Source organism: Haliotis rufescens, unplaced genomic scaffold, assembly GCF_023055435.1.
Source record: "Haliotis rufescens isolate VD_foot unplaced genomic scaffold, xgHalRufe1.0.p SCAF_28, whole genome shotgun sequence".
Classification (NCBI taxonomy): Eukaryota; Metazoa; Mollusca; class Gastropoda; order Lepetellida; family Haliotidae; genus Haliotis; species Haliotis rufescens.
The window spans coordinates 94,382-120,540 of NW_025963979.1; the positions used below are offsets into that span (position 1 = coordinate 94,382).

The following is a 26,159-nucleotide window of genomic DNA, read 5'->3' on the forward strand; positions in this document are numbered from 1 at the left end:
GTGCCCCAAGGAGGATTTCATCAGAGAATTCATAACCTCTACAGGTTTGTAAGAGTTTTTGTTCGACTGTAGGGCCAAACATCCTGGGTCCGGGTAAACAGTTCCTGCTCTCTCGGTTCCCCCGGATAGTCACTGCACTGAATGTGTCATTGTCCAGCTGACTAAGGAATGACGAAACTTCATCTTCCATGTTGCCTGTAATTGACATATAATATTATAGTGATCCCATTGTCTGGTATGTCACAAATGCCAAAATGCCAGAACAATATTCTCTGAAGTATAAATAGTTAAGTGTTTTCACGCATCTACAGGTTCGTCATGGTCATGACATAACTGATCACCTGTAAGGCTTTCTTTTACACATCATTATTGATTTTATACACCCGTGAAACACACAGCCAGGCGTACTGTGGTACTGGTGGCAAACATTTTTAATACGAGTTTACAGTGCTTCGTTGCCGTTTTCTGACTTTATCTCGTTCGAGCTTGGTATAAATAACATCATTTTCGTGCAAACATTCCTCGAATGAATCTCGATCTTTGCAATGAAACAACGCTACCCATTTGGTTTGCTCCCTGAGATCTTTCAGGACAGAGTTGTATTTTTGAGTAAGTACCCAAACGCTATGTTGAGTATGCCGTCCGGAGAATGCTAAATACGAAAGCATATCTTTCTTTTTTGTGAGTTCTTTACTCGCGCTGCAGTCGTCTATTACGAAAAGAGTTGATTCTCCTTTGTATTTTTCGTGACATACTCGTAAACAGTCTTGTAAACGATCGCCCGAATCGACTCTGTGTACCCCATCGTCATTCATTACCCAATCTCTCGATAAGTATGTTTTATTAACGCTTATAGTCAGACACAGAATAATAATATGTTCGAAAACGTCCCTATAATGACTTTGTAAAATATCTAGAATAAAAGCTGTTTTTCCGCAGCCCGTTTGCCCACATATGATAGTGCAGTGCGGATCTTTAGGTAAAAGATTATTAATAGATTGCTTGCACGAATCTTCCATTCTGTCTATTAAGTTGCGCATCCATAATCACGTACAAATATATGTTTAATTTACCAGCCGTTTCCTGGAGCTTCATTATCTGTATAGTGACACCCTTGCTAGCATTTTCTATTCTCCTCCCACTGCTGTGTAGTTGGTCATCGTCAGTGGTTCGCATGTCGAGCCATAGTGCGTACTTCGTTGTAAGGAATTCACCCATCGATACACTCCCGAGGAGAGATCTTTCACGACCGCGTTAACTTCCGGGCTTCGTTTTATAGAAGGAAGTTTTTTAATCTCATCCAACTGGTGATACGCTAGCATTCCTTGACTATATAGTTGATTAGGAACGCCCTTGATAGTCAATTCTACTTTTGTAATCTTGGGATTGTAGAACTTCTCGGTATTTCTTTTAAACGCATCGGAGGGGTCCTCGAACAACATTAAAATACCCTTCAACGACCTAGTGGGAACATTTAGATTGATATTCCACATCATTTCTATTTTGTTCCTCGTGATCTTTCGATGTCGCAGCACGCGATCGTACAAAATTGCTAAACTTCCGGTATACTGGTTACGAATTTGTCTGGCTAATTCTGGATCTGTTATCATATCATACTCCAGCAAGATATTGTCAATGGAATAGCTAGCATCTTCACAAGCTCTGATTACTCTGCCGTAGTCATTAAAAGTGAGTTCGTATTCTAACCTATCGCCTAGGGATGCTTGATAAAAGGGCATGTGGGAATCTAGTAATTCAAAGTCTAGGGGAATATAGAATCGGTTACCTAATGCATCGGCAACGGCCTGATCTTTTACGGCGGAACCATCACCATTTTCAGCGCCCACGCGCAGTCTCAGTGTGTTCCTATTACAAATACCTTGGTACTGTAAGTTTTCCCGCTCTTTATCAGTTCTCCAGAGATCCATGTAACAATAGTATACATCGCTATCGTCGATACTCAAAACCTCATTACCGCTAATTTTAATGGCGATTTTCTTAACGATAGCACGACCCATGTTCTGAACGGGCTCCCTGCTAACGTCGGTAGAAGTCAAAATAATCGTAAATGCTAGTCGGACAGTTCCCGGAACTAACACATCGTGTGCGCCGAGATTAGGAAAGCGAACCAGAAGCGTTTGATTCTGATCGATGGTACTAGGGTTATTAGTTATAGTTACAGACTGACGAATTGCTTTGACCCCTAATGGATCTCGAAGTCTACGTTGTGGGTTTAACTTGCGTCCGTATTGCGAAGACATTGTTATATTGAAATTATATAACCATATGTTTAATATAAAAATGACTGATCTTGATCTAGATAACCCGAATACAATCAAAGAGGGTACTGATGAAACCAGCTTTGGTGGCATGAATCTTATGGATGAACTTGTACAATCATCCGTTGATGGTTATGACAATGACATTAAAGATGTTAGTCCAATTGCTCGTGAATATTCAAAGTTTATGGTAGATAGTGATGGGGTATTGCGACTGCGTGGCGCTCCGAATATTGATCTTATGAGTTCTCGTACTCGTAAGCCCCTAGCCTTGTCTACGATAGCCGCTAAACACGGCATCGACTTTGTTCGTAATGAATTAAATTTTGTGGACTACTCACGACGAGAAAAACTTCCCGCGAAGACTACTAAGGCTATTAGGACTGTGCGTACTAAACTCGTTAACAACATAGATAATTTGGAGGCTTCCTCGAAGGTGGCCGCGGACGGACTCGGAGAAATCTTGGATACCTACTACGATAATTCCACGTTACAGGTACCATCCTCGGAGTTTAGTATTAGGGAATTACGAGGTCTTGACAAGGCAATGCGAACAATGCGGGGAGAACTCATCAATAATACAGCCAAGATATCCGAAATCGACAAGCATATAGCTTACGAGAAAACAAAACTTGAACAGGCGGAAGATGAGTTCAGTAGACGCCGCGTAGCAGAGAGATTGCATATCTAAGAAGACGAAAGATCGGCCCGCCTCGAAGCTGCTTCGAGTAATAGAAAGGCACTTCGTTCACAAATCAGTCGAATTCGAGAAACTATCGATCAAGTCCTCAACGATGACACTACACTGGCCGATAAAATTAAAACATTGTTCAGAGAACAGGGAATAACAATTGCCAGTATTTTAACTGCGTTGGGGTTTATTATATCGACTTTGACTCTCTTGTTAACCGGTGGTACAGGTGGTAGCGGCGGATCACCGCCTACGTCGGATGGTATAAAAGAGTGGATAAAAAAGCATTTAAAAGCATTAGGGTCAGCACTGGGAAAGCTCGCTGAGAAAGCCGCGGCCGCACTTCCCGGTATAATAGGGAATATTGTTTCCTGGCTCTTGAATTTATTAGCTAAGACCACCACTTGGCTTAGTCAAAACTTGTGGGCACTGATCGTAGCAATTGCAGGGCTGTTGTACGTATCCGCTAAGAACTATTTAACCAAATCAGTTCACTAACCAAATCATGAGTAAACTAGCCGTGACTCCACCTAATACAAGCACTGTTTTTTCATCGATATGTTGTTGATTTTTAGCCACAATATGCGGTGACACTTGTGGTTGTGCGTCAGTAGATGTTTGTGAAACATGTGGTGACTGTGGCTTGACTATTCCCGTTTCGCCTGTGATTGTTTGCGTTATTAATTCGACGTTAATATCTGAATTTATACCTGGTTTTTGTTTATCGGTAGCGATAACAATTTTATAATTATAGCCTATCACTTGACCGATCTTAAGTTCCATATCACTCGGAGACATGTATAGTCCCGGCGCATAAACGTAGTCCACTTTGGATTGAGCGTACTGTAATACATCTTGAAAACGTTTTATAGACGATGGTATGTCAACTGGTGAATTAATGGCGTCCTCCACGTTTTGGAAAAACTGTTTTTGCGCATCGAGCGCCGTCCCTGAACCAATAATGGGCGTTCGTGTTTGCGACTGCGCACCGAGAATTGCCCATACATAAGTTCTTATCGATTCATTAACTCTTACAAATCCTGGGTTAGTAAAATTATTTTCCGTTTTATCATTAAGAATTTCATTCCAAGCGTTTGCGGTATCGTTAATTTGTATAAATTTTGTAACAATATAAATTAAACCACTCTTAAAACTCATAATATCCCCTCTCCAATCGTTACTCGAAAGTTCCCAGCCATGATACCAATGATGGGTTTTTGTAAAATAATCAAACATTCTTGTGTAAAGTTTGCTGGTACGCACCAACATAAATGCATTAAATGGACCTTTTTTATTAACTTCTTTAACTAAATCATCGCTTTCTTCTTTGACGTTTTTTTCCCCTGTGTAAGGAACACCTAGACCATGGTTTGCTCCTTTAATACGCCAATCTTTACTCGTAGAAATATTAAATTCCTGACAAATACGCTCATACGCGAACCTATTGTACGGATTATTTGTGGAATTCCACGCTGGATCCTGCGGTAATGGGGCATTAATTTCTTTAAGTATACGTCTAATCTGATAGTATATGTGAAATGATATAACAGACTTATTTAGTTCAAATCCTGGGGAATAAAGAGATACACTACATCCTGTTGTGGCACACCATATGGCAAAGTTTAACTGGTTCTGCCAAAATTGCATCGGATTGTGAAACCAATCGTGCACCATTTTATCGCTAGTTGCCGTGACTCTGTACTTTTCAAAGATATCAGGGAATTTAACGATAAATTCAGCACCAGAGGCAGTTACTATAATCGATTGATTAGTAATGTATCTTGATTTCATATTTAAGTGATGATATAGTATCATTGTATATTTAATATGTATGTTACACTCCCGGGAATAACAAATGGTCAGTCTATTGAACTGCTTCATACTATCGATAACTTGGATGGACAACTCGAAGTCGCCCTCTGTGACGTAACGTATTACCCGCGGTGGACCAATATAAGTGCTGCGAGAGGTAATAATAAGATGTCTTTAATAATTGTTGACGGGCACATTACTATACCTGATGGGTATTACAGCGTATGCTCACTCAATGATGAAATTTTTAATCCTAATGGAGTTAGTCTCACACAAAATGAGTCGAATGGGACAGTGAATTTAAGCACTGGAGAAAAAGGTGTAATTATTGACGAGAACTTAGCAATTACACTTGGATTTAAACAGCCAGTAGTATTTACACTTGGATTTAAACAGCCAGTAGTATTATCATCCCACGAAACAGTGAATGTAGTTACAGGGGCCTATTTAGGTCCGCCTGATTTAGTTCCCTATAAAGAGTTGTGCATCCATCTTGATCAAATAAGCACGACGGATAATATTCAACTTGAAAGTCCTTCAACTCTGCTCAGATCTGTTCCAGTGAAAAATGAAAAATATAATAGCAGTAGAACGGAATCTTTCTCATCATTACAATATAAAAAATTAAAGCAGGGTATTATTTCAGACCTCAAAATTTCTGTATTAGATGTAAAACACCAACCTGTACATATAGGATACTTAAGTGTAACACTCCATATTACAAATAATGGTTGATGCATCAGGCCCTGGAACGCTCAGAAAATGTAATACAATTGCGCTTTCCGACCTCGGAGACACAGAAGGATTCGATAAACCCGGTACCAATGGTACGTTATACGCTTTACACTTAAACGATAATGTATACAAGCGGAAAGAAGTCACATTCACGGGTAATCTAGAAGATTTAAGCGATGTCGACGTTAGTAGACTCCTTAAAAACACTTCGTACAATCTTACTCACAACGATGATAATAAATGGACTATGGTCGAAGCAAACATCGAGTGGCTATTGAATATCTTCATTACCCCACCGTATGTGATGATGGGTAAGGCACATAATTTAACTAAGATAATAAATAGTGGGATCGTACTCAGGGCTTATATCCCATCAAAACGAAAAAGTGTGTTAGTCTCTCCCCTGCCATAAAACCCAGGTCATATGTTATATAGTCGTCCGGCAATCCAAAATGTTAGTTTAAATTTGGTTACTGAATTCAATGAAATTAAAGTTAACCTGAGTGCAATACCTAATCTTTCTACGCTTATTATTGAAGTCTTGTTCGGAGATGCACCGGTAGATGCCTTCGATATATTACCAGGTCTATCGATTAAATGGCTTAAGAAACACGAGCGTCAGCGTTGCAGTATTATTCATATCGGAGCATCACCCGTTGCAACCCTCGAGGGGGTCCAAATTATTAAAAGTGACAGCATTTCTCTTTCTAAGATATTCTTGCCGTATAATATACATTTGATAAGGTTGAGGTATATTCTCAAAACATTTAAGCAGGACCAATTAAAGACTATTATATGACCGTAATATACACTATGCGCTCGATGAAGCACTTGAAAAGATGGAAACTGTTGATGGATTTCGATTACATCAAATAAACGACATAAAACATCGAATAGAGAAGGATAGGGAGTTGAGACTTGGATTGTATAAAAAGTATCGCAGAGCCGTGAATGCTCTGGACGGAGTTGACACCGCGCTTATAGCAGCTGGCATGGGACTCGGTGTAGCAGGTGTTAGTTTATTATCAACTATAATCGCCGCGCCTATCGTGCTCGGCATGGAAATAGCCGCTGTAGTCTCGGGACTGGCAGGAATAGCGATAAAATTCATTTCTCGTAGGTTGCAAAAGAAAGCATTAAAACACGATAAGATTCGGATACTCGCCGAAGCAAAGTTGAACAGCATTGAGGATCATATTTCGACAGCAATGGCCGATTGTAAGATATCCGAGGATGAGTTTCGTTTAGTGTTGTCAGAACTCACCAAATACAACGTAATGAAGCATGAAATTCGATCAAAATCTCGTAAGACCAGTGGTATTAGCGAAGACGAGAAAAAAAAGTTCATAGAACAGGGGAGGCAACAAGCGCGTCAATTATTCCGTGCCAAAACCAAAGAACTGGTTGGAGATTATAAATAGATTGCTTACTATCGTTAGATCACATTTAGACAAATGCTTACATAAATATATAAAATAATGGAGAATTACAACACAACAATCGAAAAAGCTATTAAATGGAGAGAATTACCACAAGGTTTTTATTATATCAGTGATGTCAAACCAACCAAATACGGTTATCAATTGTTTCTTATCAATTTCCAAGAAGAGTGTAGTTATATAGTCTGGTCTCCTAGAGTAAAATGAACGAAGAACTTAATAAAAATGTTGAATATCGCTTTATTGATAAAAATAATAAAGAATATTTTCATTACCATTTAGGCTCATCTGAAGCAATGATTGGCCCCAGGTATTGGTGAGCTAGAGCCAATTTAACTTAATCTCATGACTATCTTTGAATCACATAGTCATTTTCGCATAAAAAATTCCCTCTGTAGTGGTGGTATAGGTATATAAATCCGGCTCCAGTGGGGTTGCGGCAGAACCATCATTACCTATAAAAAATTTATATCATAGACTCCAGGTGGTGGTGAGCTGGAGTCAATTTAATTTAATCTCATGACTATCGTTGAATCGCATCAGCGTTTACGCATAAAAAATTCCTTCTGTAGTAGCAGTATATATAGGTATATAAATCCGGCTCCAGTGGAGTTGCGGCAGAACCATCATTACCTATACTACTGGCCCCTTTATCAGGTGAATACTGAGTAAGGACATGGGAGTTGCCAATATCAAACATCAAAGCAATAAGTCCCAAGCACTTGGGATTGGGACTTATTGCTTTGATCTTTGTCGATGCGAATTATCTAGCTGGCTTCCATTTGCCCACTGCTATTTCCATTCTTTCACCTATCAGTGCTAATAACCCCCGGCCTCCCGTTTGCCCATTATCCATTACCTATCTATGATAACTTATGTACTGGCTTCCATACTATCAGCACTAATTATATAGAAATGGGTTCCGTCCGTGTGCGTGTGCGTGTGAGTGTATGTGCGCGTGCGCCCGAAATCATGCTGAACTGGTGCCTTTTGCTATTTAGGAATTTTATAAATTTTTATTTTTTACTTTCACATGGCAACAAGTTGGACTTAGGTTCTATAAGGGTGCTGTTCGTTTCCAGAGCGTAACTCAAAAACCGTTAAATAATTTCTTACAAAACTTTGCATGTTTACCAGACACATACTGAACTGGTGCCTTTTGCTATTTAGGAGTTTTATAAATTTTTATTTTTTACGTTTCGATGGCAACAAGTTGGACTTAGGTTCTACAGGGGTGGTGTTCGTTTCCAGAGTGTAACTCAAAAACCGTTAAATAATTTCTTACAAAACTTTGCATGTTTACCAGACACATACTGAACTGGTGCCTTTTGCTATTTAGGAGTTTTATAAATTTTTATTTTTTACGTTTCGATGGCAACAAGTTGGACTTAGGGGTGGTGTTCGTTTCCAGAGTGTAACTCAAAAACCGTTAAATACTTTCTTACAAAACTTTGCATGTCTACCAGGCACATACTGAACTGGTGCCTTTTGATATATAGCACTTTTAGAAATTTTTATTGTTTATGTTTCCATGACAACAAGTTGGATTTAAGTTTTAATATAGGATTGGTTTACTGTTAAATATTTCCTTGCCAAACATTGCATGTCTATATATATAAAGCGCATACTGAACTAGTGCCATTTGATATTAAGGAGTTTTAGAAATGTTTATTTTAGAATTTCCATTGCAGCTATTTTGACATGGGCTAAGAGAAATGTTGGGTCAGTTACCTGGTTTGGGACCATAACGTGTAAAATGGGCAGGGGATATAGATGACTTTGTCAACTATACGCTTGTTACAGTAAAGTGTTGTCTATTGCTAATCACCTATCAGCGCCAATCATCTGTTGGCTTCCCTTGTTAGCTTCCACCCGTTGTCAGTTTCCACCTTTTGTTATCTTATTATACCCCCGATTACGAAGTAAATCGGGGGTATATAGCGTTCCGTTCGTCCGTCCTTCTGTCCGAGCTTTTCTACGGCCCATAACTTTTTAACCATGCACCCTAGCTTCACCAAACTTGCTACACACATTTACCACAATGAGTACTTGTGCCTTTTGCTAGTTTGAAGATTCTGAACTTTTTAATTTTTGCCGTTTCCATGGAAACATTAAGAAACTTAAACTTTTAGGGTGGGTGTTTTGTACGGCCTATATCTTTTTAACTATGCACCCTAGCTTCACCAAACTTTCTACACACATTAACCACAATGAGTGCTTGTGCCTTTTGCTAGTTTGAAGATTCTGAACTTTTTAATTTTTGCCGTTTCCATGGAAACATTAAGAAACTTAAACTTTTAGGGTGGGTGTTTTGTACGGCCTATATCTTTTTAACTATGCACCCTAGCTTCACCAAACTTTCTACACACATTAACCACAATGAGTACTTGTGCCTTTTGCTAGTTTGAAGATTCTGAACTTTTTAATTTTTGCCGTTTCCATGGAAACATTAAGAAACTTAAACTTTTAGGGTGGGTGTTTTGTACGGCCTATATCTTTTTAACTATACACCCTAGCTTCACCAAACTTTCTACACACATTAACCACAATGAGTACTTGTGCCTTTTGCTAGTTTGAAGATTCTGAATTTTTAATTTTTGCCATTTCCATGGACAAATGATGGAAACATTAGAAACTTTAACTTTTAGGGTGGGTATTTTGTACGGCCCATAACTTTTTAACCATGCACCCTAGCTTCACCAAACTTGCTACACACATTTACCACAATGAGTACTTGAGCATTTTGCTAGTTTGAAGATTCTGAATTTTTTTATTTTTGCCGTTTCCATGGAATCATGGTGAAACATAAATTTTGGGTAGAGTTTTTGTACGATCCATGTTTACAATATTATGTATCCTAGCTTCAGCAAACTTGCTACATTAACTGCTATGATTGTTTTTTTTATCTTTTATAACATTCTGAAAGTTTTGTCTTATGCTGTTTTCATGGAAACATGATGGAATTTAGAAATTTTGATGACTGGTTTTGTATAGCTAATATATTTTCAAAAATTGTTTCCACACATGTAGATCATCATATGTATCTGTGCTTTGTAATAGTTTGAATTTATGAATTCTTTACCATATCTGTTAAGGCTAGATGGAAATTATTAATTTATTGATTTTCTTATTTGATATTGTTCCATTTTTTATGTGTTTTTATATCAACAATTTTTGGTCCTTTTGATAATTCTTCTTATGTAACTCCTCAATCAAATTTTTATTCAAAGGTGTTCATGGTGATCTACTTCCTCGTAGTGAACACTGGTAACATGGGAGATTTGTCACAGGAACTCAATCTTAGTTTTTAAAACATTGAAGTTAAAATCAGTTAGAAATATGTAATATTTCATTAATTAACAAACTATTTACTATTTGTTGTTGACCAGCGGGGATAACGGGGGTATGTAAGCTTTGCTCACTTCTTTCTTGTTAATTTTGTTGTCCTTACATGTACATATGTATGCTCTCTGCCTCATGGCATTCATTCACTTGATAAAGGAGTAAGCATGTACTCTGAAATGTTCTGTTCCTCATAATAAAGAAGTTTACATCCATAAATTCTCTGCCTTTCAAAGACCTCACAAACAATGAGGTAATCAAGATGTCCTTTGTGGTTGATGTTGTGATCAAAGCCGAAGTACACACTGGGTAGGTAGATGCCTTGGTCTCTGTTAATTGCTGGTTTCTTTCTCTGGATTTGAGTTAAAGTTTCCTCTTTTTCCAATGTCTGATGTTGGTGTGAAAAATCTTGGTTTGTTGCCAGGTAAAATGGTGGTCAGGATTTGTGATGAGATGTTTTGATATAGCAGATTTCATGTCAGATTTTTCAACAGGGGTCTTGTGTTCTTCAAATTAGAAACACAGCACAATGAAACCCTCCATGAACTCCACAGTAATAAAGACATTCAACAAACTGAACCCCATAAACACACAGGCCCATTACGCCAGAGCCTCTGTCAAAGTTCACAAGAATACTCGTATGGTCTCCAGGGGATCAGTCTTCTACAACACTGCACAACTCTTTGCCAAACTACTAGCACCATTAGGGAAAGAAGGAAAGTTCTACATCGGTGAGCCCGACACCTTTGTCAACAAACTGAAAGAAACTCAGGTCACACACGTTGCATGGTCAGCTACGACTTAGTAGAACTCTTCACCAACATACCACTACACGAAGCCCTCCAAGTCCTACACAGCAAGTTATATTGACACACAATGACCAGTTAGACACATCACTTTCCATCGTCAGCATCATAAATTGACTGCCTCCCGTTTCACCACCTCATTCTTTACTTGGAATGGCAAGATCCATCCACACTCATTACAGAAATTTTCATGACTTGAAGAAGCTGCCTTCACATCATCCTCCTACCAACCTTTATGCTGGTACAGAAAAATAAATGACACATTCATCTTCCTAGACAAAGACCAGGGCCCTGAAGCCCTATTGGATCATCTCAACATTTAACACCCAAGAATCAAGTTCACCATGAAGACAGAAAGACACCACCAATTACCCTTCCTTGATGTACAGCTCAACAACAGTCATGACTAGATCCACAATGCTGTCTACCATAAACCCAAGCACAGACAGACAGTACATTCACTACATGTCCAACCACCATCCACAGATCAAAAACAAGCGATAAATGCCACCCTCACTGGAAAAAGAGGAAACTTCAAGAGAAAGACTTGTTTGGTGTTTTAAGCTGTTGGCAAACAGACTGATAATAGTAGTTTATGGTATATAGGTACAGCTATATTATTTCTTATATGAGATATATTAATATTATGTATGTAGTTTAATGAGTGCAAGGCATTGGTCCAAAGACGAATGATCTGTACACATCAACTACCAAGACTTCTAAGCAGTGGGGTTAGCAGTAACACACTGGGTGGAGATACTACAATTGTCCCAACTCATTGACAGTTAGATAATACACAAGTTTAAGCTAAGCACAGGAATTCAGAACGGAATAGCCAGTGTGTTTTCACAACTGAATCATCCGTCCCCATTGGAGATCTTCAAATGGAGTGTCAGCTGATCCAGATGCCAGAAGTGGACCTGTTACGAATAAGGTTTACATTCAACTTCCAAAGTTCATCTCCCCACTTCTGGACCCACAGCTGTAGGATCATGTTGTGCTCGCCGCTTCGACAGGACTTCTAACTCAAGTGTTGCAAAAGATATCAAACACCAAAAAGACTTCTTCTACCTTTTGTTGTGCCCTTTTGGCCAGCAAGGAGTTGATTCAACATGCTTGTAAACTGTGCAGAGATCCTTCAAGTGTCCCGACTGATGGTTCAATTGGACAGCACATCGGTTGTGTGGTACATCAACTTGTCGACTCACTTCACATTCAAGTTCAATCCAAACACATTCTGGGGATTCAAATGTGATTGCAGATGCACTATTACGACATAATCAACCATCCCCGACAGAGTGACAACTCAATCCCAAAATGGAAGCTGAAAGTGAATCTGTTTACAACCAGATACAAAACTCAACTTCCAAGGTTCGTCTCCCCATACCGGATCCTCAGGCATGGGATCATGATGTGCTAGCCATCTCTTGGGAATTCGAAGGACTGCACACGTATGCTTACCCTCTGTCAGGCATTCTACCTAAGGTACTACTTTAGTTTATTGGTTTACTGTGTTCGTAAACATCACAGTGACGACATCATCGTCTATTGTGATCAGACCTACTGCTTCAGCCACATTCAAGCCAGCTACATCCGTCACTGGGAAAGCTTCATCTGCCTGAATGTAAAGTGATATTCTGGAAGAGTGGCTCGTACTATCACTGTTGTACATTGTACTTTCACAAAGGCTCTTTATGATCATAAGTGGAAGGCCTTCGAGGTTACTGTACGGCTCAGGACATTCAACACCATCTACAGCATCGCCTCAACAGATGGCAGAATACCTTCAGCACTTGAGGTCTGCAAGGAAGCTGAAAGGACCTACACTTACTACTTACTTGGCTGAAATCAACCTGTAGTGTAACTTCAAGCCCTTATTAGATAGTACAGATTAGAGATTAAATAGAGATGCCAAGGCTGCTACATCTTACGTCTGAGGGATGTTAGTAAGTGTAGGGGCAGTCTTGAAGAACTTTCCTGGCCAGACAAGGGATGATTCGCTCTCTCTCGTCTCCAGGGTGAATTGTCAATCATTTCCTCATATCGTTTTGGTGTACTCAATCACAGAGGTTGTGATTGATAGATGTTTCACCTTTTCTGAGGGATGCAAGTGTGGTGCAGTCTTGAACTTTACTGGCCGGACAAGGGATGATTTGCGTCTGCGGGGTGTTTTTTTTAGCTGTGGCTGAACAGGTGTCATGAAGTCAATGTCCTGCGCAAAGACATGGAACATGTGTTACCTGACCTCCTGATAAGTACGTCCTATTAGCGCATTAGAGTTTTTGGAAATTTCACAATAGCTTGAATATTTATCAAGAGAAATGATTCTGCAAAATTATTCATGTGAATGTGAGTAATTGTTACAAATTGAATTGCTAAGGTTAACCTAGAAATTGTGAAATCAGTAAATAACCACACAAGATCAGTGAATAATTTACAAATAACTGTGAACAGGCCTGTAACAAGCTCCTAACAGAGGAGCTCCCAATACACTGGGAAGGTAATGAAGGTGTCAAAGGCTGGGACGGAATTTGGACTACTGTAATGGATCCTGTTTCGTTTACAGATTTGAGTTTTGTATGTATTGTTGATTTGAGATTGCCGGACCAAGTTTTTGTACTGACCGTCACATGGCTGAAGTAAAGTTGGCTCGTATTGAGCTCGAGTTGTGTCATTAATACGAAGGTATTACAACTACCGTATATCAAATGGCCTCAGTCAACTTGCTAGCACATACAATCAACACTGTAACAAAACTGCTGACACATAACAGTAATCATCATTAGGCTAAAAAAAATATTCTTGGTTCTCAGGCACTGCCGCATCATCACAAAGTCCGCCGCACATTTCGATTTTAGTTCCATTTTCAAAGAAAAGAAATCCTTAAATCTTCTTGAACACACGACCCCAAAAGTGAAATGCTTCAATCCTTTAAAACAATGTGATCCAATATAGCATGCAGTTACTACCCTTTTCATGCACACTTCTTTACTGCGCATCTTGCGTGTTCATGATCATGGCGGTAATAGGATCCGGAGTGTGCTTGTTTTGCAGTTTGCAAATTTGGTCAATGAAAACATGAAATTTGCGATAAAACATCACTAGACATATTGATTTACAAATTCAATGGTATCTGTGTACTGTATTCGAGACAATGTTTCATACACAGAGGTTAAGATTTACATATTTATTTGTCTCGTAAAATAATGCTGATTTATATGCCCCGTATATGCGAATCGGATTGAAGCACGTCACCAGTGCGTACACAATCCCTACATTAATCCAATATCATGTTAGTTGCAGCATTACTATATATATTTGTGAAATAAATTAATAACCATAAGCGTAGCACTTTGGTTCAGCTGATCACTATTGCTAGATTTTTTTTCGTATGGAAGAATTTGACTAATCACAGTCGATGGTCCTGTGGCCGCGATTGCGAAAACTTTATGTTGACATATAATAGTCAAACTACAACAAATAAGACTTTCAGCGATTCAATGTATGGCATTTATGATATATATATCCACTCTCTATCCATCAAAGTTTGTTTCAAGGCGTCAATAGCGGTAACATGACCGTAGTTGCTGTAAATAACGGTGAGTTGTGTGATCTTCCGATCACTTCATTTTGCCGAAATGAATTGAAGCTGTATTGAATGAAATGTTGAATAAAATGAATAAAATTTATTACAAACATAAGTCCAGAAATATTATGAATTTTTTTACAACCAGACATTGTAATTACATGATTAATTTGCGTACTTCAGCACAGATTTGCTGACATGGTATTTCCGTTGCTACATGCTCACAGTAATGTGTTTGTGTTGGGGAAAAAAACGTGTATAAGACGACCCCCACCCCTTGAAACTTCCGAACTCTAGTTATGAAAAACTTTCCTAAAACAAAGTGATATAAGGATTTGGATTCTTACTAGTTTGTACACCCCCCCCCAAAAAAAGTCACCCACTCGCACAATATTTTCAAAAGCTATTGCCTGAGAACCAATTCTTCTTTTATTTTCAGCCTTATAGTATTATATTAATATGCATAGTGAAATTTTGGTTAGCAGGCAAAGAAAGTGTTGCTTGAAAAACTGACTTCAGACAAACTTTCTTTCTTGGACTATAATTGCCAAAAGGCTAGTTTCTTAAAGTTCTTTGGGAAAGTTGGACCATGTAATAAATAAATAGTATTCAAACTGTTTTTACTGATGTTTTTCAGGGCTGTGGACATATGGGCAATAGGATGCTTACTGGCAGAAATGCTGACTGGTGAGCCACTTTTCCCAGGGGATTCTGACATTGATCAGCTGTACCATATTGTCAAGTGCTTTGGTAAGTGTGATGAAATGACTGTTCTCAAAGGTAGTTATATACATGTCAACAAAAGCATCATTTGCCATAATGTTTTTGTAACACCTGGACAGAATTTGGTTGTAAACTTTTAAAAAAGTTATTGTTTTTAATCCATAAATATGCATAGCATAATTACTTCGAATGCAATACCTTTAGTGCATCACAACCATAAATCTGTATATAGGCAGAATCACACATAAAATCTTTGGATATTTCAACAGACACTCTCATCACGGCCAGCTGTCTTATCGTTCAAAGGAAAACCGTTCTAGCACAAGGCGGGAAAACATCACTTCTCTCTTTCCTGTGTGTGCTAACATTATAAGGACATTTAGAATGTTCTTTGTTAACTACAGACTTATTACTTTTATTATCTGCTTATTAAGAAAATTCTGGTCAGATTGTGGCTTGGCCCAGCTTCCTACAAACCCTCACCTGAACTGCTTTGAGATGCCACCTTTCTGATCCTATCACGGATGCAGATTTTATAAAATCAATGGACTCAGCTCAAGTTATGATGTCATCCCAATTTGTTCTCCCTCAGAGATATCACCTCCATTCACGAGTTTGAACACTGAAGATGTCTGTTCTTACTCATCCCGTCAGTTCACTGGGATTCTTTTAATAGCAAGGGGGCAGTGGTGTAGCCTAATGGTTGAAGCATTGGCCGAAGACCCAGGTTTGATTCCCCACATGGGTACAATGTGTTAAACCCATTTTCTGGTGTCTCCAGCCATGATATTGCTGGAATATTGCTAATAGCAGCGTAAAACCATACTTACTCACTCATTTTAATGGCAAGCGTCAGTCAGTCTTGGATGAGGTAGGTCGGGATACTTAGGAGCATTTTCAAGTATCTGTGATCAGTTAGTGGTGAAAGCTTACAAGCGACCCAGACAACATAGAGATCCTCCCAAAAGAATGTTTGTGTTTTCAGGACAGTAATCTTTTTGTGCCCCACCCTGGAAGGATAATCCTACTTTTTCAGTTCACTAACGAGAAGAGAGATGATTCCTGTTTCCAGCAATGCCATAAAGGCAGAAGTAAGCAGAGGTGCACGCCAGAATTGACTACTCTCACGTTCCCATTCTGCAACCAACTCTTACAAATTTCAACATAACACCAACTCCGGGACCACTGGGAGGACTTTCCATCAATTATGTCAGAAACTGGAAACTGGTGATGTCAGACCGCTGGTTACTTGAAGTAGTAAGGACAGGATACAAGTTACACTTCCACCATCATTGGTGCAGGCAATCCAGACGTTACCAGTCAAGGGATTGATTCATGCTTTGGAGTGTTCAGATACCACCACAGGATTCTACTACCCAGTTTTTCTGGTTCTGAAGAAGAATACATCAGACATGTGCATGACCACTGACCATAAAGTACTCAACTTGGATTACCAAGTTCATCCACTCAGATTTCAGGTGGAATCAATCAGAAAACTAAGAAACTGTCTCCAGTTAGGAGATTGGCTATCAGCCTGGATTTACAGGAGATGTATCTGTATGTTGCCATCCAATCAAGTTGTCACCATTATCTGTGCTTTGTAGTCAACAGTCACAGATACAAGTTTCTAGTCTTGCCATTCGGAATTTCCATAGCTCTCCATGGCTATTTACGGGGATCATCATCCCTATCATCGGGTAAACACATGTGTATCAAGTAATACTTAATGGACACATAGACAACTTTCTTGCTGTTGATCAGGAACAATTTAGTTTTAACGGAATTCAATCTTTCTGATGAGCTACTATCTTACCTGGAGTTTCTGGTGGATTCAACCAATTCCAAGTAAGCCCCAGAACATACCAAGTTCTGGATCCAAAAGATCTTCACATTGAATGCCCTTTCCATGAGTTGGGAGGTTCTATTTGCCTTCATATTCCCACCTTAGTCTCTCCTAGACAGAGTTCTCAAGAAGGTGGAAGAGACAAACTTTGTCATCATGTTCATTGCTCCGGCTTGACCTATTAGAGCTGGGTATCCCAGAAAATTCCCTCTACTCTTGAGGAGCCTCTCCAACTCTCAATCTTCTGCACAAACCGAGATTGGACATATTGCGTGGCAACCTCCACTATTTCCACCTTATCTTGGCCAAAATGCAAGCACTCTGTTTCTCTAAGTCTCTTGGAAACCTTTATCATCCACCATATACAGTACTAGATGGAGAAAGATCAATCAGTGGCAAAAAGAAGGAGAATTGGGAGATGTGGACATAAACACAATTTCTTGCTTGTCTTAGACAGGACAAGAAATACTGTCATGGTACCATTGAAGATGACAGGTTAGAGCTTGCTTCTGTTCTTCATCTTGATGGGTTTTCTATAGACACTCACCCAGTTCTTAACTGGATTATGAAATCATTCCAGATAGAAGATATCAGAACTGCTCAGACCTTTCCAAAATGGAATTTATCTGTCGTGTTATTGGCATTCATGAAAGCTCCTTATGAACAGATGAATAAAGCTACACTCTAACAGGCGTCAAGGGAAACTGCTTTCTTCCTAGCCTTGGAAACTGCTTTCTGAGCTACACGCTATCGACTCCTCACCCCTCACTCATGATCAGGACTGGAGTAAAATATCACTGACAACTGTACCAGGTTTTATTGCTAAAAACCAAAATACAGCAGCTGGTCCACTTGGGTTATTGGCACTTTTCCATTCCACCTCTGAATAAAGTTGTGGATAATCCTGATAGACTCTTGTGCACGTTAAGAGCTTTTAATTACTATCATTGTAGCCATGGAAGGGCATAGAAGGCAAACGAAATGTTTTTTTCTTATCCTGCAAGCCTTTGTCAGACAAAGACATCACCAAGGCGAGGATTCCAGCATCTACAACCTTTTGAGGTGAGTTAACCTTTTGATCATTAATGATTTCAAGATCATAGGTTAATGGCTGGACAAGCATTAAAAGATCTGATTGTGATCTAAGATTCAACAGAATTGATGCCAGGATATCTCATCAGAGCTGAAGATGTCATCAGAGAACTGGAAGTGATGTCATAGGGAATGGTAAATTATTACTAGAAGTGACGTCGTTATAAAAGTGACGTCACAATAACAGGACATGAAACTATTATTCATGAACATTTACAGATGAATAAGATATGAGCTCTTTGTGTGTTAAGGTTTTAAGGAATTCTGATTTTAAGGAAAAATAACTGACATTGCCAGAGAAAAGTTAGAGCTAATTGTGGAGGATTTCGTCAAATTTGAAAAGAGATTAGTAATGGGTGATGTAACATGGGTCTACCACTATGATCCTGAGTCAAAACGTCAATCCATGGAATGGCACCATTCCACTTCTCCAGCACCAAAGAAATTCAAGTTTTCAAGATCAGTTAAGAAAGTTGTGGCCATTGTATTCTGGGATGCAAAGGGTGTGATCCTTGTCGATTACTTAGAAAGTCAAAAGACAATTACCGATGCCTACAATGCTGATTTGCTTCATCGCCTGAGAGATTCTATGAAAGAACAGTGGCGAAGAATGCTGACTGCTGGAATTCTACTACTTCATGGCAATGCCTCTTCTCACACCTCTCGACTTGCAAAGGTTGATGTGCGACAATGTGGGTTTGAAGAGCTTCCATCCACACCGGACCTGGCATCAAATGATTTCCACCTGTTTCCTAAACTGAAAGAACACCTTCGTAGATGACAGGAAATGACGACGACGATGACCTCAAAGCTGCCGTGTATTGGTTTTTCAGGGTGGCTTCAGAAAACCTCTTCCAGACTGGAATTGAAAAGCTTCACTATCAATATGAGAAGTGTATTCAAAAGCAGGGAGATTATGTTCAAGAATAAAATTGAAAGCACTTTTACAATTGTTGGTTTTGTTTGTTTGACCAGCCCTCGAATGTGTGATTCAGCCTAAATATTAAATTTATGTCTATGATGTAGTATTCTTAGAATTATAGACAAACTGTGAGTACTATATGCTGATTTTTCTTATTTATGTCGAAATCCACGCAAGGGATATATGGTGTATATGCTGGATTACCCTTGGGAATGTTCTTAAAATACTTGTCACAGATATTGAAGGTCAAATTCAGTCTAAAGGTCATATATTCATAAATGTTTAATGTCCAAAGTAACTCAAGAACTGTTTACTGTAGTCATATGAAATATGGTGTATATCACCCTTGGGGTAGTAAAATGATATTGGTAAGGTTTTGAGTGACCTTCATAGAAGATTTATGTCACTTGAATTGTCATTCGTAAGGTAGTTCTGCTTTGTACTGAACCAACCCCCTGTGCTTTATGATAGACAGACAGAGAGATTTTTTTTTTAAGTCTTGCTTTGTAAATATGCATAATTCTTACGAATCCTCTTCCTATATTACATAATTGCCAAATTCCTGTATTTTGGCTGCAATCACACGAAACTAAACTTTCAGATTTTCAACATCCTCTTCAAGTCCTCTTAAAGGGGCACTGATCTAACGCAATTCCCCGGGACTGGTTGTTGCCTTTGTTATTGTTTTTTCCCAGTGAGTACCCGGATGTATAGCAGAAATCTAGACTAGTTCGCGACCTCTGCTGCGCCATTCGTAAGCGCATTAGTCACTTTTATTGGATACCGGTAGTAATAAGAGCGTATGGTCACATTGATCAACAAAATGAAATACAGTTTTCGAGATAATAAAGAAATGTAGGTATCTTTGAGGGTAGCATCGGTAATGGTGACGAAGTTTTGATAAGTCACTTGCTTGGTAATTTTGCGATTTTCGTTTACACTATTTTGACTTGCAACACAAAGTAAATATTTCACCTGAGCATTGCTTTTTTTATAGTGTGTATATTTTTTTACTGTCAAAATGTGTAACATATTTATTAAACGTCTAAATATTCAGTTATTTTACAAAGTGACTGAAAAACATTTCCATCTGTATTATTATGATAACGAATTCCAAACATTTTGATGTTTAATGTCATCACCAAGAGACTGAAAATGTTACGTTGAAAAGTACATTTCTATGTCGTTTGGCTTCTAATCCTACATAATAATCTGTTGTGATGTTTGTAGGCCCTTTTGATCGTCTTAATCAATCTGGACAGATTTTTTTAGTCAAAATGACTGAAATATTTACACATTTTATAAATTACACGCTTACAAAGGAAATGACCTGTGAAAACAACGTCTATCGCGCATTGAAGAATTTCCCAACCAAGACGTAGAGAAACAAGAACGAATCGGTTCAAATGAAGGAAAACAAAATGCAAATACCATAATTACAACCTACCAAATTTATGTGTATAAAGTTTAGGCAGCTTCCTTGTTCGAGGAATGTATCCGTGAATATCCACACAAAGGAATAATATCCCACTCGTCTGCAGCTATACAAAGAAACTTATTCGATGTCACGTGTCTCTGTAACAATCAAATATTCTCAAAGATATATATCGTTTCGGGATATTATAACCCGTGTTCGTTTCTCAACTGATCACTTGGATTGTTTCAGGTGTTTTACATAGGTGTCAATTACTTTATTTTAAGTCTCAAGGGTCGGCTGAGAAAGGCCATGTGACAACTATTTTCATAACGTCCACGGTTCCTAAAAAATCCATTGAGGGATAGATAACAATGATCAATCAATCAATCAACATATTATCAGTTAACCCTTTGAACAAAGTATGTTGTTTTTACATCGGCACTTCACGCCATGATATGAGTGTATTCCCTTTGTTTTAGTAAACCTAGACATGTAAACACTCACTTTTGACATATCCACTGTGCAAGATAACAGTGATTAATCAATCAATGTATTTTTTGTTAATCCTTTGATGACTAGGAACGATCCGTTGATTTACAAAAAAAAGTGAATCAACTGATCATTCATCTCTTGCTGGGCTGCCACGTGCATATTACATAACACACATTTCACCTCACTTCAAACCTGGATTTAGATTGAATAATTACCCCAGACACAATAAATGCCAAATGAGAACCTTTGTCAGGTAATCTAAGTGGCGCTACCACTAATTGTACCTGTAATAAATTCATAAACTTAGCATCAAGTGAATGACGACAAATACACAAGTGTAGGGTTATACGAGAAAACGTGGATGACAACAAGGGAGTAGTAATCGTATTATCGACGCAATCCGAAATCCGAAAATGCTTTCACTGCATGGATACTTTTTTTAATATTAAACTATAACCATCTGGGGTATTTCCAAATGACAACATCCGATGAGCTCCGCCGTTCTTTTTGTCTGTTTGTTTAGGCTGAAGAAATTAATTAACATGCGCCCTTTGTCAAAATCTTTATAGATCACAGTTAACCAATCAGTGTTCAAAAATGGGTAAAACAAATATTGCCTCCAAGTTTATTTAGCTGTCATTGCAGACGGTAGCCCAGTCTCTGGTCACGCTCAGTTGCGTTGCGTATCATCCGGGTACTCACGGGGGAAAAAACAATAACAAAGGCAACAACCAGTCCAGGGAATCGCGTTAGATCAGTGCCACTTTAACTGTCAATTACACAACAATCAGTCGTTCCAGCAATAGCACCAAAATATCCACAGCGCTCTTGTGCGTGAAGGCCCTGTGTGTGCTAGAGTCAACACGTCCTATGTACTGCTCCTCTAGTCACACTATTCTAGTCCATTTCAGTTAACAAATTATAGCTTCTACTTTAAAAATAGTAGTCTTATTGGGTGTTTATGATATGTGAGTATGAAGTAAGTATATGTATTGGTCAAGATGGCATCATCTCCTTCAGTGTGTCATAAGTGTGGCTGTTTATGATCTAGGGCAAACATCACTAAGCCTGTTGGAAATGCAGGGAAGTCTTATTAAAGTTTTCCAAGTCTCTCACCAAGGCCAAGAGGAAAGACGTGCCAAGAAGAAAGTTGATGACATAATGTCTCAACCTGTCATGTCATCTGCACCACTGCCTAATCAACCGACCACTCTTCACACAACAACGCCTTGGCACCTTCTTCCAAAGTCCCTGTAAATCTTTTGGAGACATTATTTGCTCAACAGAGGGCCGACCTGGCTTCTTTTTTAAAATTTCGTCTTTTAGGCTCTATTGCAGGAGGTAGAACGGCTGAAGAGACTTGATTCACTGAAACTTAGAAGAATGCTCCTGTCAAGAGGGCAAGTGACTTATCAGAGCCACGTCTGTCTACCTTACCAGAACTACATCCACATTGCCTCCGGACAGGGTAATAGAACCCAACCTAGCCCTAAGGAATGCTTGTCCGTCACAATCTCCACACTGTGCTCCCAAACGTCCGGCTATACCAACAGCCGCCTCATGGTTTCCATGTGGGCTGTACGCGCTTCACTGACGGTCAGTCTGCCGTTACTGAAACAGCTCGACCACCGCATGGGCCAGACAGATTATCAGTAATCTACAGGATCGGCCATCCAACTGCATGACTTCCATATGGGGGCTTCGGTTTGTCTACCCATTCACAGATCTTACACACAATTGGATGACAACCACGCACAGGGACTATGTGGATCCACTTGACTACTTTGCTACACACCAGCCGGATAACTCCGGCTCGGGGGTCTCTCGCATCCCCTCTGACCTGACCCAGACAATGAAGACAGCTATTATGAGAATGATAATTTACCCCTGCTTGAATTTGGCCCTCCCTTTTCCTTTGTGTATTTATTGGACTCCATTTCACCTGCCTCCCCGTATGAACCAAGCTATACCCTCTCAAATGCCAGAATATGCGGGTTGCCACGCCCCTGTTATGTCTCACGTTCAACAAACTTTGCCGTGGCCGAGATATGCAAAAGAGATTATTGATCAAGCCTTGGACAATCTACATAACTGCGGCATGATGATAGACTTTTGCTCCCTAATTTTAAGAGAAAGTTATACCTGACACATGACTCACCTGAGAGTCAATAGTTTTGGATGAAAACTTTCTTAAGCTCGTCAAAAATCCAAACATGAAATTATCCATACATGCTAGTCAAGTTAATGATCTGACCAAGAGACCATTCTAGAGACGCTTGCTTCAAGGAACCAGCTAGAAAGAAGTTTATTCCCTCTGGCAAGGAAACCTTTCAACCTTTCCGATGAACAAATCGTTCTCAACACCAACTGAATTCCTTTCATCAGTTTGACTACAAACATCTTGGTTCTAGCAGTAGAGGTTTCAAGTTGGGAGGTCACAGGGACCCAAGATGACTCTTACCCCACTCCCATTTAATAATAAGTGCATTTTTATAATGCGCCAGATTCTATTCACCAAGTGGATGCTCATAGCGCTACACTGTTATTACCCCGGTCGATGGAGTGAGCACTCAATTTCATTCTCAGCTCCCTGAGGAGTATACAACCCAAGCTGCCTGTGAGGCGCTAGAAGGTTAACAGCCACATTATTATCTCATCCTACCGGGTACCCACTCCCTGCTGGCTGAACAGAGGCACATTTCGAACAAAGTCACTTGCCTTAGGAGACACCACATGTGGTACATGTGCTTCAATGTGGGGCAGGACCGAAGCCCTTGAAACTCTCAGGAGTCAAGCTGCTTAACATGGTCACCCATCCAACTACTCTCCGAGACCAACGTTGCTTAACTTCACCTGATTTGTGATCTGTGCGCTGTGCGCTGTGCGCTGTGCGCTGTGCTCATGATTTCCGTCACAACCCCTATCGATTTGGCTATGTCTTCAGATTACGATCTACGACAACCGGCTTTCAACGTAACAGCAACCATGTGGGGAGACATCTGTTGTTTTATGCCATCAACTGGAAACTGATTATGTCCAACCACTTGATCCTAGACGTATCCCGCTACAAGCTACACTCCTGCACCCATCCACTTATTGTGGCTCAAGCCCCAGGGTCGCAGATTTCATCTGGAAGGAGCAAAACCTAAGAGCGGCCGATCTTTGGAACTCGGACTCGCACCCGTTCAGGACCTAGTTTACATTCTTCACAAGTTCATTCTTTGCCCACCGTAAGATCGTTTTGTTTCCATGCTCCTCATGATTGAAGATGCTCTAACCCAGCCAATCCACATGATCAGATGGTGGATGTCCCTCCTCGGAAAGTGAACATCACTCCAGGACCTGACTTACAGAGGAAGGTTACAGTTACTTTCTCTACAAACCTGGATAAAGTAACCTAAGGATCAATCCCTGGACACCCGGGTTTCCTTTAACGAACACCTTTCAACACCTCCCCATTTGCTGGACTTATCGTCACCATATCATGATCACTCACTTGCCTCCAGAACGTCATCTGTTCATGGATGCCTTGGATTCAGGCTGGGGAGCCCACATGGACAATACAGGGGGCATGGACGGGGACGGATAAGGATCTCTAATAAACTGCAGGCAGATGATTCGAGTTGGAAATATCTCCTCATGATTTCCTCAGTCCTGATCGCCTCAATCAACACCACAGTAGTGACGTATATACAGAAAAAGGGAGGCACACCAAGTCCTATTCTCTGATGATAGAGACTTCGCGTATATTCGACTTGGCCGACTCATACAATTGCTGGATAGAAGCGGGACATATTCCAGGAAAATTGAACATCCTCACGGTCAATCTGTCCAAACACGGAACGATTGAAGCTACAGAATGGATGCTCCATCCAGATATTTTCACATGGATCACGCCAATATGGGAAACTCCGCACCTGGATCTGTTTGCAATTTCCCTGAATCATTGGCTACCAGTTTACCAGACCTTAGGGTATTACAGATCGATGCCCTGTCGATGGATTGGACAGATCTCTTCGCTTACACGTTCCCTCCATGGCCTCTCCAAGACAAGGTGATTAAAAAAGTAGAACTCACAGTGTGTACCATCAACAGTCTGTGGTTTCCCAGACTTCCCTACTAATGGAAGATACTTTGCTACTACCTCCCCATCGAGATCTTCTGCGTCAACCAAAGTCAGACCTCTTCTATGAAAATCTTCACAGCCTAAATCTCACTGCCTGGAAGTTATCTTGCAAAGGATGCAAGCCCCCGGATTCTCTGAATCTGCCTCAGAGGCTGTGGCTAAATGGTGGTGAGGGGGCTTAGGATTGTCACCAGCGGCATCAGAAGGTGAACTCACCTGTTCTTCAGAGTTTATCTTGGAAGTATAATGTATCTTTAAAGTTAGAATGTTAACTAAATGATCAGAAGTAATGTCACAACCGGAAGTGACGTTATAACCGGACATGACATCATTTAGACCGGTTATCAGTAGTAAAAGACCGGAAGTGACGTCTTAAAGTGGAAGTGGAAGTCATTTAGATGGGAAGTAACGTCAAAATCGGTAGTGAAAGACTGGAAGTGACATAGAAATTAAACATAATGATAGCCAAGAGACTACAGGGATAATCCTTAAAAGAAATATCAGAAATATAACGGTAGTTCTGGAGAAGGTATCACATATTGACTGATTAATACACTGCACAATTTTCAATCCTTTAGAAGTGATTCAATTGATGTCGACTCTTGGGGATTTGAAGTAGATTTATATGATCCATTCACAGGTTTATAGGAATTGCTGTCAACTATACAGGGAGTGTGTACTTACTAAGAGGCAGAACCGCCTTCCCACTGGTATATTCTGGCAATGATGTTATGGAGGAAGAGGATTCGTAAGAATTATCAAACAATAGTTATAATTGTTCATAATTACAATAATACTACCTCCCACATCCCCAATCATCTGCCTCTAGTTGATGGATGTTGACAACTGTTGGT

At 39.7% G+C, this 26,159-nt stretch overlaps 1 protein-coding gene across 1 annotated transcript in view; it reads left to right on the top strand.

Annotated features, from left to right (window-relative positions):
• LOC124117405 (cyclin-dependent kinase-like 2) overlaps nucleotides 1–26,159 on the top strand; it is a 304,230-nt gene that overhangs the window by 69,277 nt on the left and 208,794 nt on the right. Inside the window, exon 5 of the mRNA XM_048402623.1 lies at nucleotides 15,328–15,440. Coding sequence (XP_048258580.1) covers nucleotides 15,328–15,440 — 113 coding nt within the window. The remainder of the gene's footprint in view (nucleotides 1–15,327; nucleotides 15,441–26,159) is intronic.